At 43.5% G+C, this 26,082-nt stretch overlaps 1 protein-coding gene across 8 annotated transcripts in view; it reads right to left on the minus strand.

The window, feature by feature from the left end:
* The window catches only part of CHD6 (chromodomain helicase DNA binding protein 6), a 203,739-nt gene that overhangs the window by 95,931 nt on the left and 81,726 nt on the right, over positions 1 to 26,082 (minus strand). For all 8 annotated transcript variants that reach the window (XM_060397044.1, XM_060397041.1, XM_027977203.2 and 5 more), the window contains 3 exons: positions 18,603 to 18,750; positions 16,698 to 16,847; positions 553 to 615 (listed from right to left, as the gene is read on the minus strand). Coding sequence is in view for 6 of the 8 variants with exons in the window: in XM_060397041.1 (XP_060253024.1) it covers positions 553 to 615; positions 16,698 to 16,847; positions 18,603 to 18,750 (361 nt within the window). In the remaining 2 variants the exon portion in view is untranslated. The remainder of the gene's footprint in view (positions 1 to 552; positions 616 to 16,697; positions 16,848 to 18,602; positions 18,751 to 26,082) is intronic.

Here is a 26,082-nt window from a genome sequence, read left to right on the forward strand (position 1 = left end):
GAAAGCGAGAACATGCACTTCCAGTGTCCCTGCCAACCCGTCCTACCCTCCCCCCACCCCCTGCTTGTTCCCCACACACTCCAGAGGGGTTCACTCTCAAAGCGAGGAAGTCTTTCATAAATCCTCCAGGTAACTAACAATGAAACCATGCTCTCCTCCACACTATGTTCTTATGCTCTTTCACACTAGGGATTTTCTCTAGAAGTTCCCTATGACAGTCCTGAAGACATCGAAAGGAAAAGGTGTTTGCACTGGGAGTCTTTCCCCATCTCTTCTTCATGGCTCCTTGATGACTTTCAGTGAGTTGTGGCAACTAAGAGGTCAATACCTATTGCTAGGATCATAGGGAAAACATCAATTTGGGTCATACTCAAATATTTTAGAATTTCATGTCCTAAAATCTTCTACAGAGGTAAACCTAAGTGTCAACTAGCCCAACAGTGTGCCTGCCTAGCTCTCAGTCCAGCTGAGAAGGACCATTCCAGAGACATCTTTTAACAGAGGGTGTGATGTGCGCTAGAGACACACAAGCCAGAAACATCAGCCACCAACCTCCTGGACAGTCTTAGATGCCAGGATCTTCTCAATGATGTTTGCGTCATCTTCTGGAGGCTCCTGAAGACAGAGGTGAGAGAAAGAGAGTGGATTACTGGCACCACGGAAGCCATGAAATAATTCTACGAGAAATGCTACAATAGATACTACTTGGTCCAAAGGTTCACCTTTGAGTACAGAGGCCTCCATCCTGCCAGCTCAGAGTGATGCAAAGATGGTACATAGTCTAACCTCTGTGTACGACCCTCCCCCCACCCCACCCCCCCACCCCCCGTCCACATGAGCAGGGAAGTTACTCTGCTTTGCAGATTCTTGACTTCAGAGCTGCCTTTAGCATTACTAAAATTGGTCCTGGGACCTCCCTTCTCTGCCCAAACTGCTTACATGTTACTGCATAAAATTTTCAGAAAGACATAACATCAAACAGTCTGGGGGCTTCAGAAGCAGAAGGCCCCAATTCTGACACCTTTCAGCTGTTGACTTTGGGCAAGTCAATTAACACCTCTTAGTTTCAAATCTATTAAAATAAGAATTAAAATACGTATTTCACTAGGTTACTGGGAGGATAAGATGGCATGTGAAAACGTTTTTTGGACAGTAAGCATTAGGCAAATGTAAGGCGTAACTATTCTCTACTAAATGGTACCACTGTTCCCCTCTGTATCTGGAAATCGCTTTCTGTTTTACTGATCATCCTTTGACTACAAATCCCAACTGGAAACAATTTAATTACTTCCTTTCTACCCCAGATACACATCAACATTTTCTAATCTCCATGAAATCTCTTTCTACAGAGGAGTACTTGATTTAAAAACATTTGCATTTAAAAAAACAACAAACTTGGGACCTCTCTGATAGTCTGATGGCTAAGTCTGTACTCCCAAAGCAGGGGACCCAGGTTTGATCCCTGGTCTGGGAAATAGGGCTTCCCTGGTGGTTCAGATGGTAAAGAATATGTCTGCAATGTGGGAGACCCAGGTTCAATCCCTGAGTCAGGAAGATCCCCTGGAGATGGGAATGGGACCAACTCCAGTATTCCGGCCTGAAGAATTCCATGGACAGAGGAGCCTCATGGGCTACAGTCCATGGGATCGCAAAGAGTTGGACATGACTGAGTGACTTTCACTTCTTTTTCTTTCACTGGGAACTAAATCCCACATGCTGCAGATAAGAATTCACATGCTACAACTAAAGGTAAATAAACAAAATTAACAGAAATTTAAAAATAAAAATAAAATAAACAATAAACTTACAAAAGGATACACTGGGTCAGAACACTCCTGTTAAACGTTCTTCCTAAGATTTCAGTTGAGCAGTTTTATTTCAGTGGTTTCAACTGCACTATATGACTTTTCCGGGTCTAGCATTTATCACAATATGAGACTTAGAATAGTGTATGAAAAGAACACACACCCCAACCCTAACTCTCAGAATAACTAGTTGGGTTCCTTCTCAGAACTTTCCAAGAGGATGATTTGCGCTGCATTATCATTGCTTCAGTCTAACCACTCTAGGGCTCAACTATCCCAAAGTCATACCGTTACAGAAAACATATTTTCTAAGAACTTAAATCAAGCTTTTCCCAGAAAATTGATAGTAAGAAACGACGAGTAGGGCAGATGGTGGAAGAGAAGTGTGGAAATCAGCAGGCGCTGACAGATGCTCCCAAAGGCTACGCATATTCATTATGTCCCCCTGGACACGTGGCACTGTGAAGTTAATCCAAAATGACAAGTCTTTTCCCACTGCTCAACCGGAAGATCAGTGAACTGGGGCTGGATACAGACTCAGCTTTTGATTTCCTCTAAGCGTATTTGCTCTGCTTGAGTCTTATGCACAAGAAAAGGAGGTGGCGGCAGCTCACAGTAGGTTGCCGTCTTCTCCCATCACACTAGCCTGTAATGGCAGGGATCCTTATTTGTTTTACTCACTGGTGTAGCTAAATACCTTGAGAAAGCCAGACAACAGTGGGTGATCAATGAATATTGGTTGAATGCTAAATAACAGGGAAGACAGATGGAATACAAAGGGAAGATAAAGGGTTATTCTTGATCTCTATCATATAATTAAAGCCTCCCTCTTTTTCCATATACCTGGACTTAACTTCTCTTGTCCAGATGGCTACCACTGAAGGGCCCAAACTAGATGTCCTTTCCTGAACAGTAAAATCACAACCCCAATCTTGTAGCCAACACACAGAGCTTGGACTATGACAAGTGGACAGCAAGCAAAGGAACAGGGGCCGGGTTAAAGGAAACTAGATTAATGATCCAACTTCCTTCCCCACCGCTTCATTTCCTTCCTAAACTTTCCCCCCGTTAATTACTGCGTGTCTTTTGAGTTTATGTACTGGTCTTACAGAAATAAATTCGCTATAGTCTTCATCAAGGAACGGCCAGGCCTGCCCACATAACGCTGTAAGTGACTGTGGTACGGTACACATACAGCATGCAGAGATCTCAAGCATACAATTATCGACGTTTTACATGTACACATATACAGCGAAGTCCCCCCGAGGTAAAGTTATATTTTCAACATTCTTGGAAGATCCTCACGCCCCCTTCTAGACATAACCACTCTCAGACTTCTACTACCATTGATTAGTTTTGCCTATTATTAAGTTTCATGCAAATGGAATCATATAGCATGTGGTTCATTCTCCTGTATCACTGTGCAGTATTTTATTGTATAAATTACTCATTTACCCACCACTTACTTATCCATGCTATTGCTAAGGAATATTTGGGTTGCTTTCAATGTTCATATAAATGCACTTGCTTACCTTGGATATATACACAGGAATGCAATTGCTAGGTTATGAGGTTGGTTATATGTTTAGTTTTGAGGGATACTGTCAGAACTTTTTCCAAAGTAGTTGCAACCATTTTTACATCCAGCAGCAGTGCATGGGAGTTCTAACTGACTTGATATCATGAGTATTGAAAACTTCAGCCATTCCAATGGATGTGTACTCAGTTCAGTTCAGTTACATCCGACTCTTTGGGACCCCATGGACTGCAACACATTAGGCCTCCCTGTCCATCACCAACTCCCGGAATTTACCCAAACTCATGTCCATTGAGTCAGTGACACCATCCAACCATCTCATCCTCTGTTGTCTCCTCCTTCTGCTTTCAATGCCTCCCAGCATCAGGGTCTTTTCAAATGATTCAGCTCTTTGCATCAGGTAGCCAAAGTATTGGAGTTTCAGCTTCAACATCAGTCCTTCCGATGAACACCCAGGACTGATATCCTTTAGGATGGACTGGCTGGATCTCCCTGCAGTCCAAGGGACTCTCAAGAGTTTTCTCCAACACCATAGTTCAAAGGCATCAATTCTTCAGCACTCAGCTTTCTTTACAGTTCAACTATCACATCCCCTCCTTAATTCACATTTCTCTGATAATTAGAAGGTACTGAGCATCTTTTCATATGCTTATTGGCCCTCAGTTCAGTCACTCAGTTGTGTCCGACTCTTTGCGACCCCATGAGTCACAGCACACCAGGCCTCCCTGTCCATCACCAACTCCCGGAGTTCACTCAAACTCACATCCATCACAGCTTTCTTCACAGTCCAACTCTCACATCCATACATGACCACAGGAAAAACTATAGCCTTGACTAGACGGACCTTTGTTGGCAAAATAATGTCTCTGCTTTTGAATATGCTATCTAGGTTGCTCATAACTTCCCTTCCAAGGAGTAAGCATCTTTTAATTTCATGGCTGCAATCACCATCTGCAGTGATTTTGGAGCCCAAAAAAATAAAGTCTGACACTGTTTCCCCATCTATTTCCCACGAAGTGATGGGACCAGATGCCATGATCTTCGTTTTCTGAATGTTGAGCTTTAAACCAACTTTTTCACTCTCCTCTTTCACTTTCATCAAAAGGCTTTATAGTTCCTCTTCATTTTCTGCCATAAAGGTGGAATCATCTGCATATCTGAGGTTATTGTTATTTCTCCTGGCAATCTTGATTCCAGCTTGTGCTTATTGGCCCTATGAGGCTTCTATTCCAGTCATTTGCCTATTTTTAAAATTGTCCTTTTTTTTAATTGTCAAGAGTTCTTTATATTTGCAAGAGTTTATATCTTTATATATTTCTGAATAAGAGTCCTCTGTTATGATCTATACTTTTTCTATCAATCTATGGTTCACCCTCTCAAACTGGAGATGTGTCTTTTGATGAAGAGAAGTTCTATATTTTTTCTCTTTTGTATTTTTATGTCCATTGAACGAATCTTTGCTGCCACCAAAGCCACAAATAAGCCACATACATAGTTTTAAATTTCCTTATAGCCACATTTATGCTGGGAAAGGTTGAAGACAAGAGGAGAGAGGGGCGACAGAGGATAAGACGGTTGGAAGACATCACTGACTCAATGGACGTGAGTTTGAACAAACTCCAGGAGAGAGAGAGAAAAACAGGGAAGCCTGGTGTGGTACAGCTCATGGGATTGTAAAGAGTTGGACATGATGACTCAGCGACTGAATGACAACAGCAGCCACATTTAAAAACAGATGAATTTGATTTTAACAATATTCTAACATAGCCAAAATATCATTTCAACATGCGATCAATATAAAATTATTAATGAACTAGTTTATACTCTTCTTCTCACACTGAGTCTTTAAAAATCTGTTCTGTACTTTGTTGAGCAGATCTCAGTTCGAACTAGGCTGTTTCAAGTGCTCCATACCCACATACAGCTTTATTTCTGGCCCACTGGTCTATGTGCTCTTATGGCAACACTACCCTGTCTTCATTTTAGTAAACTGATTACAAAGTATGGATTCTAAGTCTTCCACCTGGGTTCTTCCTTTTCAAGATTGCCTTGGATAGGGTAGATCTGTATTTCCATCGTCAATTTCCACCAAAAAAGCACTCTGCCTAGATTTGGACTGGGACTGAATTACAGATAGCTTAATTCTGAATACATGTATATCATATATCACTCCATTTACTTAGGGCTTCTTTCATTTGTTTCAGCCATGTTTTTCATAAAGAGGGCTTATATATCTTTTGAGAGTTACTTCAGGGTATCTAATACCTTGATACTATCATAAGTGGCATTTACAATTTTCCATTCCTGATTTGATGTTGCTAGTTTATAAAATAAGTATACTGTAAAAGGTATATTGTAATATTAGCATATTATAAATGGTGCCAATACATTTGTTTGATCCAAGGTTACCACAAACCTTCAAACTTAAAAAAAAGAGAAGTATCTGTAAAGTGCACTATATCAAAGAACAATAAAACAAAGCATGCCTCTATTTCTTCCCTTTCTTTAGTGCAGGACCTCCAACGTACTTCTGAATATAAATGAGAATAGTGGAATCTTTTTCTTACTTGCTAATTCAGAGGGAAGGTATTCAATACTATACCATTTAATATAATATTAGCTGTCAGTTTTTATCTAGTGATTTATAAGATATTCTTTTAGTATCTGGTTTGTACAGTTTAAGATATGCCTAGGTATGGTTTTCTTTTGTGTGTTTTTCCTGCTTGGGGGTTACCTAACATTGAATCTACTGATTGATATCTTCCATCAGTTTTGGGGACTTTCTGGCTCTTCACTGACCCAGGTGTGATCCCAGGGTGGAGAAGATCTCCTGGAGGAGGAAATGGCAATCTACTCCAGTATTCTGGAGAATCCCATGGACAGAAGAGACTGGCAGGCTACAGTCCATGGGGTCACAAAGAGTTGGACGTGACTAAGTGACTGACCTTTCCTTTTCTGTATTTCGGATGCTGAGCAGAGCATCACGCCTTTTCACTGCATCCCAGTGGTCTCTCTGTGCATTTATGCTTTGCTCTGTTCTTTCCATTCACTTTTCTGTGTGTCAGTTTAGAAACTTTCTACTGATCTGTCTTCAAAGTCACTAATCTTCTATTATATCTAATCTGCTTTAAACTTACCTATTGTGCTTTGAATTTTACAAATTTACAGTTTTACAGAGTTGATCTGATTCTCTTTATAGCTTCAATTCTCGGTTGGAATTCTTTACTTTAAAACTTATTTTGTCCATCTTTTCCTCTATTTTCTTTAACTCATTAATCATAGTAATTCAAAAATTTTTTTTCTGCTAACTCCATTATCTGGATCATCTGGGCTTTGTTTCCATTAACATTCCTAATTGTTAGTCAATTTCCCAGCCTTTTCAATGTCTAATAATGTTTTATTGCATGGTGAATATTGTCAACAAAAGAATCACAGCAGCTCCAAATGCTTCCTATTTTCTCCTTGATGAACAGGGAGAAGGTCCCACTGGTCCAGTCCAATCAGGCTCTGCTGGGTCAGGACTGGGTCACCGTTCTGTTAAGACTCAGTCCATCTCGTTTGATCTATTCCTTGAGAACAAATGCCCATGGTCACTTGACTGTAAGCTCGGCAGGTCTTTTTACTCCTCAGCCCTGAGTTTTCCAATCCCAAGCAGGTTAACAATCTCTCTTAAGGGAGAGTCAGTTTTGTTTTGCAGTAGACCCATCCTTTCAGTGAGAGTTTATCTCCTAAGTAACGCAAGAGTTTGAGATTTCAATCTGCTTTCTGGTTCGGCCACCTACTTCTTGTACTACCCCAGAACTCAGCTAATGTCTTCTGGGGAAGGCTCCTTGCTTTGGGGATTTCTCTAGTTCCCAATCATTTCATCAGCCCTGCTGATGAACCACCATCAGGGTCAGATGGTTTCTCGTCAACCCAGAGTAGGTCTCTGTTTGGGCCCAGCCTGGTGCTCAGCTCTTGCCCAGAATTACAGAATGCTCCAGAGAAGAAAACAGTTAGCAACGGTCAGCTCATCTAGGAAGAGCTCTTCTCTGTCTGGAATTTTAGTGCATCTCATTCTTGCTGCTTCCACAGCTATCTGATGTCTTTAAAAATATGTTCTTTGCAAGTTACCTTTTTCTTCCCCCTTGCAGCAAGTGTTGGCCTGCCATGCCCGACCATTTCTTACCTGAAAATAGAATCCTCCAACGCTAACTCTTATTTCTGCAGTTCCCTAGGGCCTAGTTTTGGAACTTTCTTTTTTATCTATATTCATTCTCTAGGTGATCCCATCCAGTCTCATGGTTTTAAATACTGGCTCTATGTGTCTTGCCTGCCATATTTATTTATCCTGGGCTTCCCAGGTGGTGCTAGTAATAAAGAGCCGCCTGTCAATGTAGGAGATGCAAGAGATGCAGGTTCTATCCCTGGGTCAGGAAGATCTCCTGGAGGAAGGCATGGCAATCCCCTCCAGTGTTCTTGCCTAGAGAATCCCACGGACAGAGGAGCCTGACGGACTACTGTCCACGTGGTCACAACGAGTCAGACATGACTGAAGCAACTTAACTCGCGTGTGTGCATGTTGTCCGGACTGCCATATTTATTTAATCCAGCTTAGAACCCCATAATTACAGATTCCTTTATCCAACTGTTATTTGTCATCACCACCTGACGATTTCAGAAATATATCACACTTCAGATGTCCACTAACCAAACTCCTAGTCTCTTAGCCAAGCCACCAACCCTACCCCTTCAAACTACAGTTTTCTTACAACTGGATTAAAAAGACCTCTGTCCCTCTGGAAGTTCAACCCCCAAATCCTGTAATTCCCAATTCCTCTCTTTTTGCGCCACATACCCTATCTCATCAGCCAAGAGATCCTGTTGAGTTTACCTTCAAAGTATGTTCAGAACCCAGCCATTCCTCACCACCTCCACTGCTTCTACCCTGGTCTAAACCACCTTCATCTCTCACCCAGATTATTCCCAATCATCTCTTAAGTAGTCACTTTGTTACCCTGCCTGTCCTACTGGTCTATTCTCAACACAACTATCAGAATGGCCCCTTCATTTAAGTCATCCTTTTGCTTACACTGCTTAAAATGCTTTTCTTTCAACTTGGGAGTAAAACCTAAAGTCTCCCAAAGGTCTTCAGAAGCCCACGGAATGCATCCCCAGCCTCTCACCTCCTCTGTCACCTTTCAACTCCTTGTCTGTCCCACATACACACCAGGCACGTTTCCACCTTCAGAACTCTGCTAGTCCGTCTGCCTGAAATGCTCTTCTCCCTACACGACTCCCTCACTCCTTTACTTCCTTCAGTTCTTGGATTATATACCACCTTTGTGAGGCCAACACTGATCACCCTATCTAAAATTGCAACCTTCATTCTTGAATTTCATAACACTCCTACTCTGATGTTTTTTTTCCCATAGCACTTACCACCATGTACACACTACACAATTTTACTCTTTCCAGGTTGAAAACCAGCCTCTCCTGAGTTATTTCTACCCTTTGGAAGTTCTGAGCTTAGCCCTGTGGCCTGACACCCCACGTAGGCTGAAAACCCGGCAAACCTCTGGAGGAGGAGATGGGCTGTGTGCATGGCCAAAGGCTCCCTCCACAAGGGCGGGGACTGCCGGCTCTTTTGTTCCCTGATGTTATCTCCAGCGCTCAGAACAGTCCTTGGCACCCAATAGTAGTAGGCGCTCAATAATATTTCTGAATAAATAATGTTAAGAGATTTTACGACGCAACATGGGAACAGCAGTATAGAGCAAGCGCTACAGGCCCACAGAGCCAGAGCGGCTGGCCAAATCTGAAGAGGCTCTGGAAACAAGCTAGATGTTTATTAGCCTTAGACTTTCATCACTGCCAACTACCTTTCCTACCTACTTCCAAGTCTGTACGAACCAGACTAACAAGCAAGCGTCCCCACGAGTGCACCCACACTGAAAGAACCACGGTCTCTCCTCACCAGCAGGCAACTTCAAATAGGCTCTCTCTCCTTAAAAGAATGTTAGTTATTTGACTGCATGTTTGTGGGGGGGGGGGGGGGGGGGCTTCACCGGGCCTTAGTTGCAGAGCACGGGCTTCTTCCAGCTGCGGTGACCAGGGGCCACTCTCTGGTTGTGGTGTGAGGGCTTCTCATTGCAGTGGCTTCTCTTGTTGCAGAGTATGTGCTCTAGAGCGAGTGGGCTCAGAAACTGTGGCCCACGGGCTTAGCTGCCCGATGGCATGTGGGATTTTAATTCCCAGACTAGGGATCAAATCCATGTCCCCTGCATCGGCAGGTGGATTCTTAACCACTGGAGGTCCCTTCAAATAGTCTCTTATTCTTAACTACCATGAAGAGCAGAAAAAGATGGCTTCTGATGGAAAGATGTTGATTTCTCTTCAGTTTTTAACCAGGACCCAATCCACAGAAACATTAACATGTGGATGAAGAAGGCTCAGAACTTCACGCTGACGGTTAAAAGGATGGGGGGCTTAAAGCATTCTTTATTACAGAAAATTTTTAAGTAAAAATTAAGGAATTTGAAATAAAACTTCAGTTTGCTTTTTGGCACTAAAGAACAGGGGATAACAGTAGAATTTAAAAAAAAAAACAATAGTTATCATCAAAATCTGACAACAGATTTTTTTTACTCTATCCTAATAAAAGGGAAAAAAGAGGCTAGTGTTACCAAACACACACATCAAAGTAGGAAGAAGACTGGAAAATCAGGATTTCTTTTTCCTAAACAGAGACCGTGCATAAGCATGATCATGTGTGTATAAACACTCAGTGTATACAGAAACACACAGATATAAACTAAATCTGCTTGCAGAACACACTTCCATAACAGCCATCTGTTCCCAACTTCTTGGAATTTCCTCAAATTATCCTTCAAAGAAGACCATTTTAATTCATTCAATTTCATGTCAGAAACTCATGAAATTAATTTTTTCCCTTAGGGAAAAAATTTTCAACTCACATCACTCCCAACCTCAACCAACCACCTGATTCACTCTATTTAGCTATAATAAGGAGAGGCTCTACTGAGACACAATTCGCTTTTCAAAACATTAAGTATTTACCAAGTGCTATGGAAGGTCCAAAGTCGCATCAAACAAGGTGCCCAGTCTCAGGGGCTTAGCTCTGAGTGGAAGCAAAATAAAACATATTTTTCTTAGAAATGTGCCAGGGGTAAATCCTAATCAGTGCAACAGTAACGCTAAGTCCAGAAAGAGAGCAGAAAGCATGAACAGCCTGAATTTCAAATAGTGTGTTTTCTTTCAGCTGGGCCCTAAAAGACGCTGGCCCATAAGAGGACTGCAAACAGGAAGGAAAGCTGAAACGTACCCATGAGATGAAAGGACCAGTATAGGGGAAGCAAGATGCCTATTTGGGATACCAAGGAACACAGTCTTAAAAGAAAAAAAAACATTACACAGAATGGGGAGTGGGGATAAATGAGAACAGAACGCGGCCACATTCCTTAGAAGAAAATCAGGCAGGAATTTTGATCTAAAACAGGAGTTAACAGGCAAAATCACCTTAGATTCTTGAGTGGGACACTGAGAAAAGCCAAAAACTGCCCTGGGAAAATGAGAAAATGAGCCTAGAAATGGGGCGAGGACAGAGGGCTGTGGCAGGGAACAACAGAGGTGCAAACCGCAGCTGTTTGAACACTAGAAGCCTCAGCAGGACTGGTGGCCAGCAGCAGCCAAGAGGAAACAAAGACAGGAGACACTCGGAGGAAAGACCCAGGGTGGGAAACGGTGGTGTGGCCAACAAAGAAATGGAAAGAATGAAAACCATCCTCCCGGGCTGAGTGGGACGGCAGCCCCAGTCCTGAGTCACCCGGGTTGGTACAGAGCTGCCGTCACTCTGCCCCAGGGCCTGCCCATGGCAGTCAGGGCTGGAGCGAGAAGAGGGCAAATGCCAGCAGGAAAACGGGCCAGTACAAAGAAACGGAGGAAACAAGAGCCCGAGGAAGAAAGAAAAACACCTCATTCTCATCTTTCTAATCCAGGAGTTAAGAATCGTACCTGTTTCTACAATGTTTTAAGCCTATTTATTCATTACTTACATTCAGTTCAGTTCAGTCGCTCAGTCGTGTCCGACTCTTTGCGACCCCATGAATTGCAGCACGCCAGGCCTCCCTGTCCATCACCAACTCCCGGAGTTCGCTCAGACTCATGTCCATTGAGTCTGTGATGCCATCCAGCCATCTCATCCTCTGTCGTCCCCTTCTCCTCCTGCCCCAATCCCTCCCAGCATCAGGGTCTTGAGTCAACTCTTCGGATGAGGTGGTCAAAGTACTGGAGCTTCAGCTTTAGCATCATTCCTTCCAAAGAAATCCCAGGGCTGATCTCCTTCAGAATGCACTGGTTGGATCTCCTTGTAGTCCAAAGGACTCTCAAGAGTCTTCTCCAACACCACAGTTCAAAAGCATCAATTCTTCGGTGCTCAGCCTTCTTCACAGTCCAACTCTCACATCCATACATGACCACTGGAAAAATCATAGCCTTGACCAGACGGACCTTAGTCGGCAAAGTAATGTCTCTGCTTTTTAATATGCTGTCTAGGCTGGTCATAACTTTCCTTCCAAGGAGTAAGCGTCTTTTAATTTCATGGCTGCAGTCACCACCTGCAGTGATTTTGGAGCCCCAAAAAATAAAGTCTGACACTGTTTCCCCTGTTTCCCCATCTATTTCCCATGAAGTGATGGGACCAGATGCCATGATCTTCGTTTTCTGAATGTTGAGCTTTAAGCCAACTTTTTCACTCTCCTCTTTCACTTTCATCAAGAGGCTTTTCAGCTCCTCTTCACTTTCTGCCATAAGGGTGGTGTCATCTGCATATCTGAGGTTATTGATATTTCTCTGGGCAATCTTGATTCCAGCTTGTGTTTCTTCCAGTCCAGCGTTTCTCATGATGTACTCTGCATAGAAGTTAAATAAGCAGGGTGACAATATACAGCCTTGACGCACTCCTTTTCCTACCTGGAACCAGTCTGTTGTTCCATGTCCAGTTCTAACTGTTGCTTCCTGACCTGCATACAGATTTCTCAAGAGGCAGGTCAGGTGGTCTGTATTCCCATCTCTTGAAGAATTTTCCACAGTTTACTGTGATCCACACAGTCAAAGGCTTTGGCATAGTCAATAAAGCAGAAATAGATGTTTTTCTGGAACTCTCTTGCTTTCTCCATGATCCAGCGGATGTTGGCAATTTGATCTCTGGTTCCTCTGCCTTTTCTAAAACCAGCTTGAACATCAGCAAGTTCACGGTTCACATATTGTTGAAGCCTGACTTGGAGAATTTTGAGCATTACTTTACTAGCGTGTGAGATGAGTGCAATTGTTCGGTAGTTTGAGCATTCTTTGGCACTGCTTTTCTTTGGGATTGGAATGAAAACTGACCTTTTCCAGTCCTGTGGCCACTGCTGAGTTTTCCAAATTTGCTGGCATATTGAGTGCAGCACTTTCACAGCATCATGATAAGTACAACTGAATGCATGTCTTTATGTTACTTACTACCCAGTGTCAAGTACTACCTATGTTAAGTGAAAATTATGATCAACTAAAAAATGACACTTGTTTTTGCAAAAGTTTACAGTGTGATGGCGCGAACAATCAGGAGTGATATTCAGAGCAATACGGCAGGGGCGCTGACCCATCAGTGCAGTCATGGGCTGTGAACAGGAGGTGGGTGGGTTCCAGGGACATTGGGCATAATGAATACACCACAAAACAGAGGAGGGACCCGCCATACTTTTCTCTAAATAGTTCCTGGGGCTTAATGTACATTTTACTTTACTGAAGCCTTTTCATGCTGGAGAGATAACTTAAAAAAAAAAAAAGAGAAAAAGATTACAAGACCTACCCTAACATGGCTCATGGCTTCAACAACGGCAAACAAAAACTGGCAGGTGTTTAAAGGACAGTGACAGAGTTAACCATACTAGAGTGCCATGGGAGACAGAGGAGGCACACTTACCTCCAACTTGAGGGGAAGCAGGGAGCTTCCCAGGCGAGGGAACCACTGCACTCACCTGCCAAGAGCAGGCAAAGACCAGACAAAGCAGAGGGTACTGTCTGCAAAGATGCAAGAGCGGGCACAAGAGAGCACTGGGAGGTGATGCCTCGCTCAAATTCAAGTCCTTATGTCTCAGTGGCAAAAATCACACAAACCACACCAATTGCAGGAGGCAAAAACTGAGACCGCCTTGTAAGAATCTATATGTTGTAAATGGGCCATAACTGGGCAAGTCTGTCTCTGTTCCAAGCACTGCCAACGGTTTGACAAAGAATGAGAAAGCAGGGAGTCACAGTGAGGATGGGAACATATTTCCACCCCTAATCCCATACCCCAGCCAGCAGACTGTCCTCTAGACTCCAAACCAGGTGTCAATGCTGATCTGCCAGGCCCGAGCTAGAATGAATCATGTGTAAAGACGTTTGCAGCAACTCACCACTAGGCAAGCACTGCTGAGGTTGCAATTTGGGGTTGGGACAGGGCCAGGAGCTACACTAGTGGGCTGAGCATGCCGCTAAGACACCACAAAGAAAGCAGGGAGGGAGCAGCAGGGACTTTTTGGTGCTGACTGCACACCCTTCTCTGCCCCTTCTCTACCTGTCTGCAAGCAGGCGGACACCCTTCCAAAGGGCCTTGGGAGAAGGACGGAAGAAAAGTCTAATCTTCTTCTACTGGTTTTCTGTGCCCCTGGACACTCTGAGGATTGCCTGGAATCCTAGATGAGATCCCTGACTTTTGGGCTTTGTGTTAGTCTGGGAAGTCTTTGTTCAGACCTCCCCAGAGAGCCCGGTATGTAAAACAGACATGAATAGAGGGCTCCATGGAGCACTGATTCAGGTCAGTCGCTCAGTCCCTGGCAGGTGATTGGGTCTGTCCTGTGGTGTGGAGGCCAGAGCCACATGGCTACCTTTTCTGAACATCAACACCAAAACCACATTTTGGCCCTCTTTCTTTTTAAAATTTAGTCACAATCTTTGAGGTGTAATTAATGCAGATTCAGATTCTAGCTTATGTTTCACCACATATAAACTCTTTCTTGAATGTACCCTTCATGAGGATAAAAAGAGCCTTGTGAAGATAAAAACTTTTCAAGTAATTTCTGTCTGATCAGCTAACATGGCCCTTTAGGTACCGGGGTAGAAGTCAGAACAACAATTAAAATACAGTTAATGACTTGGGCTAAATGGCTACTAGGAGTAAATAAAATCCCTTATAGTGTTTTAACTACCAAATCAACCATAAAATCGCCAAGGAAGGGAAACCCACTGTAAATATTAATCTGGCCACACTGGGTCTTAGTTGCAGCACACGGGATCTTTGATTTTCATTGAAAATGCGAGCTTTCTAGTTGTGACATGTGATATTTAGTTCCCTGACCAGGGATCGAACTTGTGCCCCCTGCATTGGGAGCATGAAGTCTTAGCTACTGGACCACAAGGAGGTCCCAGGAAACCCACTGTAAAGCAATATAATCCTATCATGTCAAAGAAGTCTTGCAAGGACTACTTTTAACTATTTGTTTGTACTACTTCAAATTATTATTCCTATTAGGTGTTCTGTTCATTAGCTGGATAACCCTGATCCAGAGAGAGACACGAAGTCAGTTCTTACATGCTCATCACTGATCCACTGCTGCTATGTAATGCTACGACCTGGATTGTTCTGTGCTTATTTCCTGATTGTTAACATAGGCACAAGGGCCCCTGCTCCTAGCTACTTTCTATGCAGACACAGAGCAAAAGGCTTCGAGAAATTACGTGAGAAAGCTTGATGCGGGAGTCAAGGTGGGTGGCAGAGATAAAAGCATCCTCAGCTCCAGGAGCCACACTGGCGGCCAGGAGGAAGCACAGGTATTTGTGCTGTTGCTGCACAGGCAGAACGTGACTCCTGCCAAGTCAGCAACAGGGACTCCATAACGACAGACAGCCTGTGTTCCAGAATGTGCTGCCGGCCGTCAGGCGCATCCCACATGCACAGCCTGCTGCTTCTTTTGCTTCTGCTTTCTCCTCTGCAAGCTCCTTGGCTCAGACCTCCTCCTTTTCAACATGTATTCCCACCCCCTCTTCCTTGGTAGCATCTGGGGGTACCAGGACTAAATGCTGTCCTCGTCTTCCCTGATACTGCTGCCAGTGGCAATTCCTAAACTGCACAGATGGGCATCCTGCCTCTCTGACTGCCCCAGGCCCCTTGTACCATCTACAGGAGGAAGGCCAAACACTTTAGCTGAGAGCAAAGGCCTTGCATAATGTGGCTCTCCTTACCACCCCAGGATCATCTCCCATCACTCCTTAAATCACACCTCAACGTCTGACCAAGCTCATTAAACTGTCATATCACAACCTCCGGTACTCAGCACGCTATGGGGCTGTGGTTCAGGTCGGAAATGCCTCTCCTAAAACCCTGACCTCCCTTTCCTGTCCATTCCTCCTCCAGTCACCATTCCAGCACACACTTCCAAGACCGCACTTAACTCACAATACCAGTGTAGCCATTCTCTCCTTCTCCCAGATTAAACTCCCTGGAGGCAGGCATCAAGCTGTGATACTCCTCTTGGTGTCCTAGGACCTGACCCTGCTGTGGGCTCTCCATACACATTTGTAACCCCAGTCCCAACTGTAATGGCTGCTGTATGTGATTCCATTCATAGAGTACCTATTTACTCCATATCAGACTTCTACATTCTAATGGGAGAGACAAATAAAATGAAATCAGAACACAATTATAAATTCTAAGAAGTGCTATGAAAGAAACAAACAGGAGTGAAATAAAGAATCATTAGAGGATTTCCCTGGTGGTCCAGTAGTTAAGACTTTGTCCTTCCAACAAAGAAGGCCCAGGGTTCAATTCCTGGTCAGAGAACTAGCTCCCACAGGCTTCAACTAAAGATCCTGTGTGCCACAACTAAAGACACAGTGCAGTCAGATAAATAATAATTAATTGGAAAAAAAAATCATTAGGACAAGGGCCAAGAGTCGACTTTAAATAAGAGTCAAGTGAAGCATGTGGCAAAGAGCATTCCAACCAAAAGGGACCACACAGGCCAAGGGCAGTAGGTGGGAAAGAATGGTTGATACATGGCTTTAAAAGAGTCAAGTCTTTTGGCTGGAGAGTAATGAGAGAGATGGTGCAAAGTCGTGTACCTGAGTGAATTCGGGAGAGTATGATGACAGAGGGACCTGCTAGGCCTAGACAAAGAGTCTGAACTTTCAGTTCAGCAGGAAGCCACCTGAAGGACAGAACCTGAAGTTAAAGTGATCGAACTTATGCTTTGAAAAAGAGCCACAGTACAACTCCATCAGACAGTCGAAGTGACTGTCCAGCGGAGGCCAGCAGTCCCGTCTAAAGGCCGTACCTCCGCCTGCCAGGCCAGGGTAGAAGCTGAGAGGGCGGACGTCCGGCCAGCCCCAAGCACGGCAATGGTTTCCCCATCATCGTCCACCACCTTGAAGTCCAAGTCTTCGTTGTATTTTCTGCGCTTCACTTGCCGTCCTGAGCGTCGTTTCTGCAGGACAAACACACCGGCCAGAGACGCTCAGTGAGTTGGAGGGAAAAGCAGGCACAAGGACACCCTCGCCTTACTACACTCGCTCACACTCTCCAGCTTTCCAAGAAGGATCTGCCCTAAACACAACTCTTTTCTGAACGAAATTCACTCAAAACGGGAGCTAGCTGAGGAGCGGGAGCTGCCTTCCTGGACCCACAGAGTAGGAGCTGCAGCCTTAGGATCCAGGGAGAAGTGTTTCATTATCTCTGCCTGTGCTTTCCCCCTCCTTTCTGGAATCGGTTTCCATTCCTGTGAAACAGGGATGGGAAGTAACTTCATCATCTCTGAGGTCCCTTCCAAGCATAGCCTGAAGCTCCAGGTTTATGACAATGATTTAACAGGTTTTTTTTGGTTTATTTTCAATTTTCCAAGTTCACCAGATTTGCCATGTACTTCCAAACAACTAAATAATACCAATTTTATTCGGACTTACTTTGAGAATCTCCTACCACCACCCTTTGAAATTCAAGCTGACGTCTTGAGTGTGACAAAATGAGATTCGTGACTCACCATGTAAGGACTTGACTATAATTAAATAGCTTATGACCTTTAAGAGAGAAAACATTCTACAGCAAAGCAACCCAGTGGCTTTCCTCAAGCAGAAAAACACATGGTTCATCTCTACCCATCACATCCAAGCAGCAGAAATACTTCCGGGAACTATCCACTCAGCCAGCTAAGTCTTCAACACTTAAACCCTACAAAACAAACGAGAAGCCAAACCTCACCCTCACCCTACCCCCGGCCCTTATTGTCTAAAAGATGCCTCCTGGGCCTCTCTCTGTGTTTGTTTCTTTATTGAGTCACCTCAATGACATTTAATTTTACAGGAGGGATTCCACATAAAAAGCTCTCCTTCAGTGCCATGTGCAGATCACCATCCTAGAAACACTGAACTACCTGCTGACCCTCATGGACCAGACGTACTTGCTCCTCTGCCAGTCAGGATACTTGGGAGTCACTAACCCAAGTATACAGGCAGTGAAAGGGGGTCTTGGATCTGACACCCCAGACACCACACTTATTCATCACTGTGATGTTAGGAGCTGACACTTTCCTACAACGAAGCTCACAGGACTTCAGTTGATCTTATCCTAAATGGCCCCTTGCGGGGGCAGAGCCCAGATAAACTGCTGCGGCTGTCAGAGGAAACAGCACTTAGAAATATCACAAATCAAGTCCAAGAGAGGCTGCCTCAACTCAAGGGAGAAAACTCCTACCATTTTGGTGCATCTTCAGAAATCTCATTTGGGTGCGCCACTCGTTTCCCCAAATTTTCCTTCCCATCTTGGCAAAAGGACTCCATCCCTGACTTTTCCAGCATCTGGGATTATGAACGTGTCCTCACACAGACTGGCTTATTAGCACCCCGAGCCATCAATGCATCACCTACATGGCGAGAGAGGCCCTCGGAGCCTCACCTACTTTGGATCACACTTCCCCTCTCCACGTTCCCTCTCACTGCAGCCTGATACCATGCGACTCTCCTGGAAGGAAGCCAACACTGCTGAACAGCTGGGAGATTGTTAGTCTAAGGACCAGGATGCTAGGGAAAGAGCCTGGTGGTCACCCACTAACACGGGGAAAGCCCAGCCCAGGTCTGGGTGCGAGGGAAGTGGGCTGGAGACAGGGAGAGAGGAGCACCAGGATGAGCGTCAGCGAGACCCCGCCCCGCAGCCGCAGTGCCCGCCCGGGCTCCCGGCACAGCGGTACCTGGCTGTCTGCAGACTCAGTGGACTCCTCGGGGCTCCGCAGGGACGGGTTCGGCAGGCCCTGATCCAGCTCTAAACTCTCCACTGCAGTTTCACTTTTCCTTTTTCCTTTCTTCTTTTTCTCCACTGGGGTTGGTCCTTGCTCCTTGCTACAAGGAGAAATTCAGAATTAAAACTGTTGGGCAGTTCTTAAAGCTAAGATTTCTCATGTGATTCAAGTTATGAGGGTACATCCTAGAATTCTGGGGCCAGGATAGGCTTTAATGGAAAAGCGACAAGAGTTTCCTGTCAGAAATGTGCAGGAAAAAGGGAAGAAACGTCTACATGCGTTGATGTAAAATTCACTTTTTTTTACACCCCTATCACGACTACTATAGACAGGATTAATGTGATACGAAGTAAAATGATACAAACATCTCCCCGCCCCCCAAAAAAACCCTACTTTCAAATAAACGTCTTCTCTAGGAAGTTGAATTGCTTCACAGATATTGAGAATCATCTACTTTCAAGCTCCCTTTAAGGTATGTGGGAACATCTCCCTAAGCCGTCACCATCCTCTATTGAGAATTATCTATGTAAGACTCAGAATGAGAGCTAGGAGTTCAAAACTGAAGACAGCACTGCCACAGCCCTTGAGGAGGTCACAGGGATAAAATTCTGACTACCCAGAGCCATTGCCCACGGCAGGAGATTGATGATCCTTGAGAGAGGTGGAGATGGGCAAAATTCACTGTGCAAGGCCCTGCTAAGACAGCAACATCTCCAATAAGCCTTTCTGGCCCCTCCTGGCTGATAAAACCCCTTTTCTACACTCCCAAGCACTACAACGGCATCCCTTGTGGCTCAGCTGGTAAAGAATCCACCTGCAATGCAGGAGATCTGGGTTCAATCCCTGGGCTGGGAAGATCCCCTAGAGAAGGGAAAGGCTACCCACTCTAGTATTCTGGCCAGGAGAAGTCCATGGACTGTATAGTCCATGGGGTCCCAAGGAGTCGGACACGACTGAACAACTTTTACTTTCCTTCAAGCACCTCAACTGTGCTTTGCCTAAGGCATTCAAACTTTGATCTTCCACCAGAGTGAGTTAGTCATTACACGTGACACCAGGCTCAGAACTAAACAGGACCTCAGATCCTCTGCAGTGAGTCAATCAACATGTGCTGAATGGATGAACAGTTTACAGTTCTCTGCGCTCTCCCATCAGACACTAAGTTCCCAGAGGGCAGGATGTGCTTAAGTTCTGTATTCTTCACAGCGAGTAGTAGTCTTATGCTTAGCATATCAAGGATTCGATACAATATTCATTGGACAGATGGATGCACTAATGGATGGATACAACTGGGGAGATTTGGGAAAAACACACTTGAGCAAAGATACACACAGAATTTTGATAGAAGACAATAATAATAATAACTAAAGCTAATTTGCACGTAACACCTACTACATGCAGGTACAGTTCTCTGAAGTTTTACATGGATTATCTGCTTTATTCTTCAAAGCAACCATTTAAGGCAGATAGTATTATTATCCTAATTTTATCAAGAAAAACAGTGAGGTTAAGATTTCCAGGGTAACACACTAGTAAACGGAAGAGAAAGTATCTAAACCAGGCACGCACGTAGTCACCATGACATTATTGGGGAATGGAAGAGTGTTAAAAGACAGTCAGTGTGGCTAGATGACAGGACAGGTGAAAAGAAGCACTAAGCTGATGCAGCTGGAAAGAACCCAGGGGTATGTGAGGCTGGAGGGCTTAGACTCATTCTGCATGAAAAGGGCACGATGGCAAGACTGGGCAAGAGAGAAAGAAGACTCAAACGAGACGTGATCAGAGAAAACGCAAGGGTATAAATGATGTGAAAGGTGCGACAGAAGCAGAACCAGTAAATCTTGGAAGAAGTGTCGATAAGTCTTGGCAGAAGGTGGAGATGAGGAAAGAGGCACAGTTACTGGTACTTCCCATCCGGTGAGTCACTGCAAGGTGTGGGGGAAGACAGGCACAGAAGATGGAAGATCCAGTGGGGTGCACCCTTGGAGGGACGGCGCCCGGCGTGGACCAGGGGGTCTGTCTGCTTCTCCCAACACCCTTCAACCGTTCGCACATGGATCACTCATCAGGTGGGCAAAGACCCAGTCTTACCCTTGATTCCATAGGCTGAAGACTGGCTTGCCTACCTATCAGCAAAGTTCTTTATGAGATTGTTTTGATCCAAAGTTAGGAAATGAAACTTGGTGGGGATCAGGGGAGAAAGACCACTTCCTACCAGTTTCAGGACATAAGACTCCGGTGAAAAGAGTTTTTAAAAAGATGTCCAATTTTCACTGGAATATTTATCTCATGTTACCTGACTCTCACTAAGAAAATGACATAACAATTTATATTCTAAAAAGCACTTCAGTGTTTCCTGTCTCGTTTAACTGTAGGAACTGCGATTCTGCGAGGGGGCCAGGGCAGGTGAGCCTCATGTTCCAGATGTAAACAAGTTTAAGAAGCACAAAGGCCCCAAAGCCAGCAGCCAAGCAGAGGCCGGTGCTCAGCTCAGCTGACTCACAATCCCCTCACTGTTTATACTATATCATGTTTCCTGCCTCCTTTTTTCTTTGTAAATCCCCAGTCTCCCTTTCAACAAATGCAGAAACTTCAAATTTCTCTTAATCTTCTTGGAATTTCAAAATAATCACCAGAAGAATTGGTTACAAAACACTCCAATAACTCAGATATATCAAAAAAAAGAAAAAGAAAAATTCATAACTCCATAGTTGATTCTCTCAACAGAAGAAGGTGTGTGTTTCATTTTTTGGACACACATTTAGAGATAGTAATATAGATATAATATAGTCACCATAATAATCACATGCTTGGAATCCCATTTAATCTTCTGTAAAATCTTACATCCTTCCAACATTTGAAATCAATTTTATCTTTCTACTAAATATAATTTCATTTTGGAAAGCTTTATCTATATATGTTTAATCTCCATTTTAAACATTCATTATATAGATGGGCTAGAAACATGTGCTTCACTGTGAAAATATCCTGCTCAAAACTAAATTAAGCTTAAGACAGAATTAGGGAATAGAGCCTCCTCAAAATACTAAACCTTACTATAAGACATGTATATATTTGCCTTCCATGTTTTCAGAAACACATTAAATGATGACCGTAGTGAGGCCCTCCGAAGTCAAGCCTGGGGCGCTACAGGTTTCCTAGCCAGAGGCTGGGTGTGGGGTGGGGTGGAGGGAACAACTTCTTAAATACACATGAGTAAAACAGGAACAAGGCGAGTGATACCTGCTTACCTATTCGGGGACATATAAGAAGATACTCTACTGAGAAATCTTCATAGTGACTTTCTGAATATTACCTTTGACAAAAGAATCAATTCTGATTTTCAAAACTTTTTGCTGGAGCTCTTCTGATAAAGACAAGTATCAGGAAGATTCCTTGTGAGCTTATAAATGGGACTTTCAAATAGGACAGCAAGAAAATACCACCTGAAGTCATCCTCTAGGAAGACTAGGTGAAATGTGTTTTCCCTATCTTCGGAATGCGTTTTAAAAAACTTACACTTGAGAGTTTTATCAAATGAAGACATTTTAACCCCCACTTTGTTACAGATGGGTTTGGACCATGAATGTACTGTTTTCTCCTTTGGGTTCCAAGTTCTTCAAACATAGTAGTCAAATAATATGTAACAAAATTATGTATGTATGTACCCTTTGATCTAACAATTCCATTTATAGGAATATATTCTAAAGATACACCTCCATCAATATGAAACACATATGCATGCGGTTATTCAACATTGTTTGATAATTTCAAAATAACAAAAAACAACCTAAATGCCCAAACATAAGTGATGAATAAATGAGGATACACAGAAAGGAGTACTATGCAGCTGTAAAAACAATTAAGAAAGAATCCTATAAACTACCATGGAATGATTTCTAAGATATATTGTTAAGAGAAAAAAAGCAAAGTGCAAGAGTATACTAACATGCTACTTTTTATGAAAGAATAAAGAGAAAATAAAAAACCTTGCATATATCTACTTATTTTACAAAAAGAGACACAAAGATGATAAACCAAATAAAGCCAGAGGTAAGTATCTTTTTTATATAGATTTGACTTTTGGAAGCATGTTACCTATACCTAAATTTTTTTTTTAATGAAAGATGAAAACAAGTTGAAATAAATAAATCTAGGTGTTTTTCAAATGAAAAACATAACCACACTCAACAGATGGAAAAAGAAAAATCTCATTAATTTATAAACACAGTATCTGACTATATACTTTCAGTTTTGGGGAGGAGTGAGGAAAACAGCCAACAAAAGGTGAACTCTCTTTGGTAGGCGTATAAAGGAAGCGGTTCTGAAGCCATTTTAGCTGTGGTAATAGGAGTAAGCAAATCAGTAAATGTGTTGACGTTAGGAGCTGTGGTTCTCACCCAGGAAGACGTAAATACGAGATGTTAGAAAGCAAGGAAGAGACTGTAGGATGAATCTACACTGGAGGCTCAGTAAGATGCACGCTTTCTAAGGTAAGTATAGGTATGAACACACGCATATAAGCGTGTACATGTGCAGTATGAGTATACTGTGTGTGCATGCAGAGGTGGATCCATGTGCATGTACATAATATACGTACACGTGTTTGTCTTGTATATTTCCCCCAGCTTTGACAACTGAGAAAGCCAACAAGCAAAGATGCTCCAAGCACAATCTGCACACACAGCTCTCAGATTTTGGTTTCGAATTCCAAAGCTCTGCACAAAAATGGCTGGTTCCAAGAGAAGGAAGTTATAATATCAGCCTGAAACATTCTGTGTCGTAAAGTAAAGGGAGTGCCCAAAAAAGCGAAGGCAGCACATTAAAAGGGCACAGGAGTCAGCTAAAAGAACTCTCGTTAGTCAAAACTGGGGCCACGTGAGCACGAAAGTAATTAAGGTCAGTAATGAATTATAAGCCGTTGAAAATGGTAAGAATCCACACCAATGATAGACAGACAGACAAATAATGAAAAATGAGGGGGAAAGGAAAACTCCTGCTTATTATACAATCCAAACAGTAAATGTCGACAGTGGTAGAGTTGGAAAATCATTTTGTAACCACTGTAGTCAAGATAAGCATAGTCCAGAACCATCAAGGAATGCTAAATCTGGGGGAGAACTTGAAGAGACACAGGATATTTACATGATTTTAAGTGTGTCTCTCTACAGACTGTACAGAAACAGAAGCAGTAACTAAACAAATGGTTATGAAAATGGCATTACTCTTAGAAAAGATACACTGCATCATTTAGGGATAAAAAGGCATGATATTTGCAACTCATTCTCACAATGGTTGAAGAAAAACCATATAACTTATACACACACACATAAACATAAAAGGTATATATACCTATGCTGCTGCTGATGCTGCTAAGTCGCTTCAGTCGTGTCCGACTCTGTGTGACCCCATAGACGGCAGCCCACCAGGCTCCCCCGTCCCTGAGATTCTCCAGGCAAGAACTCTGGAGTGGGTTGCCATTTCCTTCTCCAATGCGTGAAAGAGAAAAGTGAAAGTGAAGTCGCTCAATCGTGTCTGACTCTTCTCGACCCCATGGACTGCAGTCCACCAGGCTCCTCCGTCCATGGGATTTTCCAGGCAAGAGTACTGGAGTGGGGTGCCATTGCCTTCTCCAATATATATACCTATACCATTGCTGAAGTGGACATTTATTGCCCAGCACCTTTTTGCTGATAACCAATACTGACCCCCAAATCCTGAGAGTAAGCAGAAAGCCAGGCTGGGCTATGGTGTCCTAGTCCTTTTACTGCAGGAATTGGTCCAGATATGGACACGCAACCTAGCAAGGCCAACGTGGGACTCAGCTCAGTTCAGTCGCTCAGTCGTGTCCGACTCTTTGCGACCCCATGAAGAGCAGCACGCTAGGCCTCCCTGTCCATCAACAACTCCTGGAATTTACTCAAACTCATGTCCATTGAGTCGGCGATGCCATACAGCCATCTCATCCTCTGTTGTCCCCTTCTCCTGCCCTCAATCTTTCCCAGCATCAGGGTCTTTTCCAATGAGTCAGCTCATCGCATCAGGTGGCCAAATTATTGGAGCTTCAGCTTCAACATCAGTCCTTCCAATGAACACCCAGGACTGATCTCCCTTAGGATGGACTGGTTGGATCTCCTTGCAGTCCAAGGGACTGTCAGGAGTCTTCTTCAACACCACAGTTCAAAAGCATCAATTCTTTGGCACTCTGCTTTCTTTATAGTCCAACTCTCACATCCATACATGACCACTGGAAAAACCATAGCCTTGACTAGATGGACCTTTGTTGGCAAAGTAATGTCTCTGCTTTTTAATATGCTATCTAGGTTGGTCATAACTTCCCTTCCAAGGAGTAAGCGTCTTTTAATTTCATGGCTGCAATCACCATCTGCAGTGATTTTGGAGCCCCCAAAAATAGTCTGACACTGTTTCCCCATCCATTTGCCATGAAGTGATGGGACCGGATGCCATGATCTTAGTTTTCTGAAAGCTGAGCTTTAAGACAACTTTTTCACTCTCCTCTTTCACTTTCATCAGGAGGCTCTTTAGTCCTTCTTCACTTTCTGCCATAAGGGTGGTGTCATCTGCATATCTGAGGTTATTGATATTTCTCCTGGCAATCTAGATTCCAGCTTGTGCTGCATCCAGCCCAGCGTTTCTCACGATACACTCTGCAAAAGGCTCCTTCCTTTAAAAAAAGGACTAATTTCTGGCAGGAGTGGGAAGGAAAATGAATAATCTCTTTCCTCCTAGGTCCTAGGTCTGTTAAGCTATGAGCCCAGAGATATGGGCAGGCACAGTTCAATCTGGAGAAGGAAGGCAGTCGTCAAAGATGGAGCCAACACCCAAAGAGGCTCAGGAAGTGTGGGGGACAAAGACTTCTGTGGAGTTCTTGACTAGAGCCCTGGGTTCTGACTGCCTAAACCAGTGAACCCACTTGTTAATCTTTTTCTTATGTTAATTCAAGTTGGGTTTATGTCAGTTGCAACCAGTGCAGTTCTCATAATACAAAGGCCTAATATTCTTATTGTTTAACGACACTTGAGGCCACATCAAAGCAATCTAATTTTTATAATCCTTGCTTTTCCAGCTTTCAGAGCTAGAACAAATTACATTACAGGACAGGAAAAAATATATGGCAGACAAGATTTTCGGGGCTCAAAGTACCTATTTTTAGTAGTAAAACTCAACTTGAGTTTACAACATAAATCCATACATCCACTTTAAAGAAAGCATCTATCATGTATTTATGACATGCAAGAAACTTCCAACATATAATCTGTACCATCCATGCAGGACAAGGATCAGGTATGATCAACAGCAGTTCATTAGCAGCCCTCAGCCCCAAAACGCTCTCACATCCTGTCTACCACACAATCTCATCAGCCAAGATTTTATACATCTTGACTCTCCACAGTTTGCATTAGAAAAATAA

The sequence above is a fragment of the Ovis aries genome, chromosome 13 (assembly GCF_016772045.2).
Source record: "Ovis aries strain OAR_USU_Benz2616 breed Rambouillet chromosome 13, ARS-UI_Ramb_v3.0, whole genome shotgun sequence".
NCBI classification, from domain to species: Eukaryota; Metazoa; Chordata; class Mammalia; order Artiodactyla; family Bovidae; genus Ovis; species Ovis aries.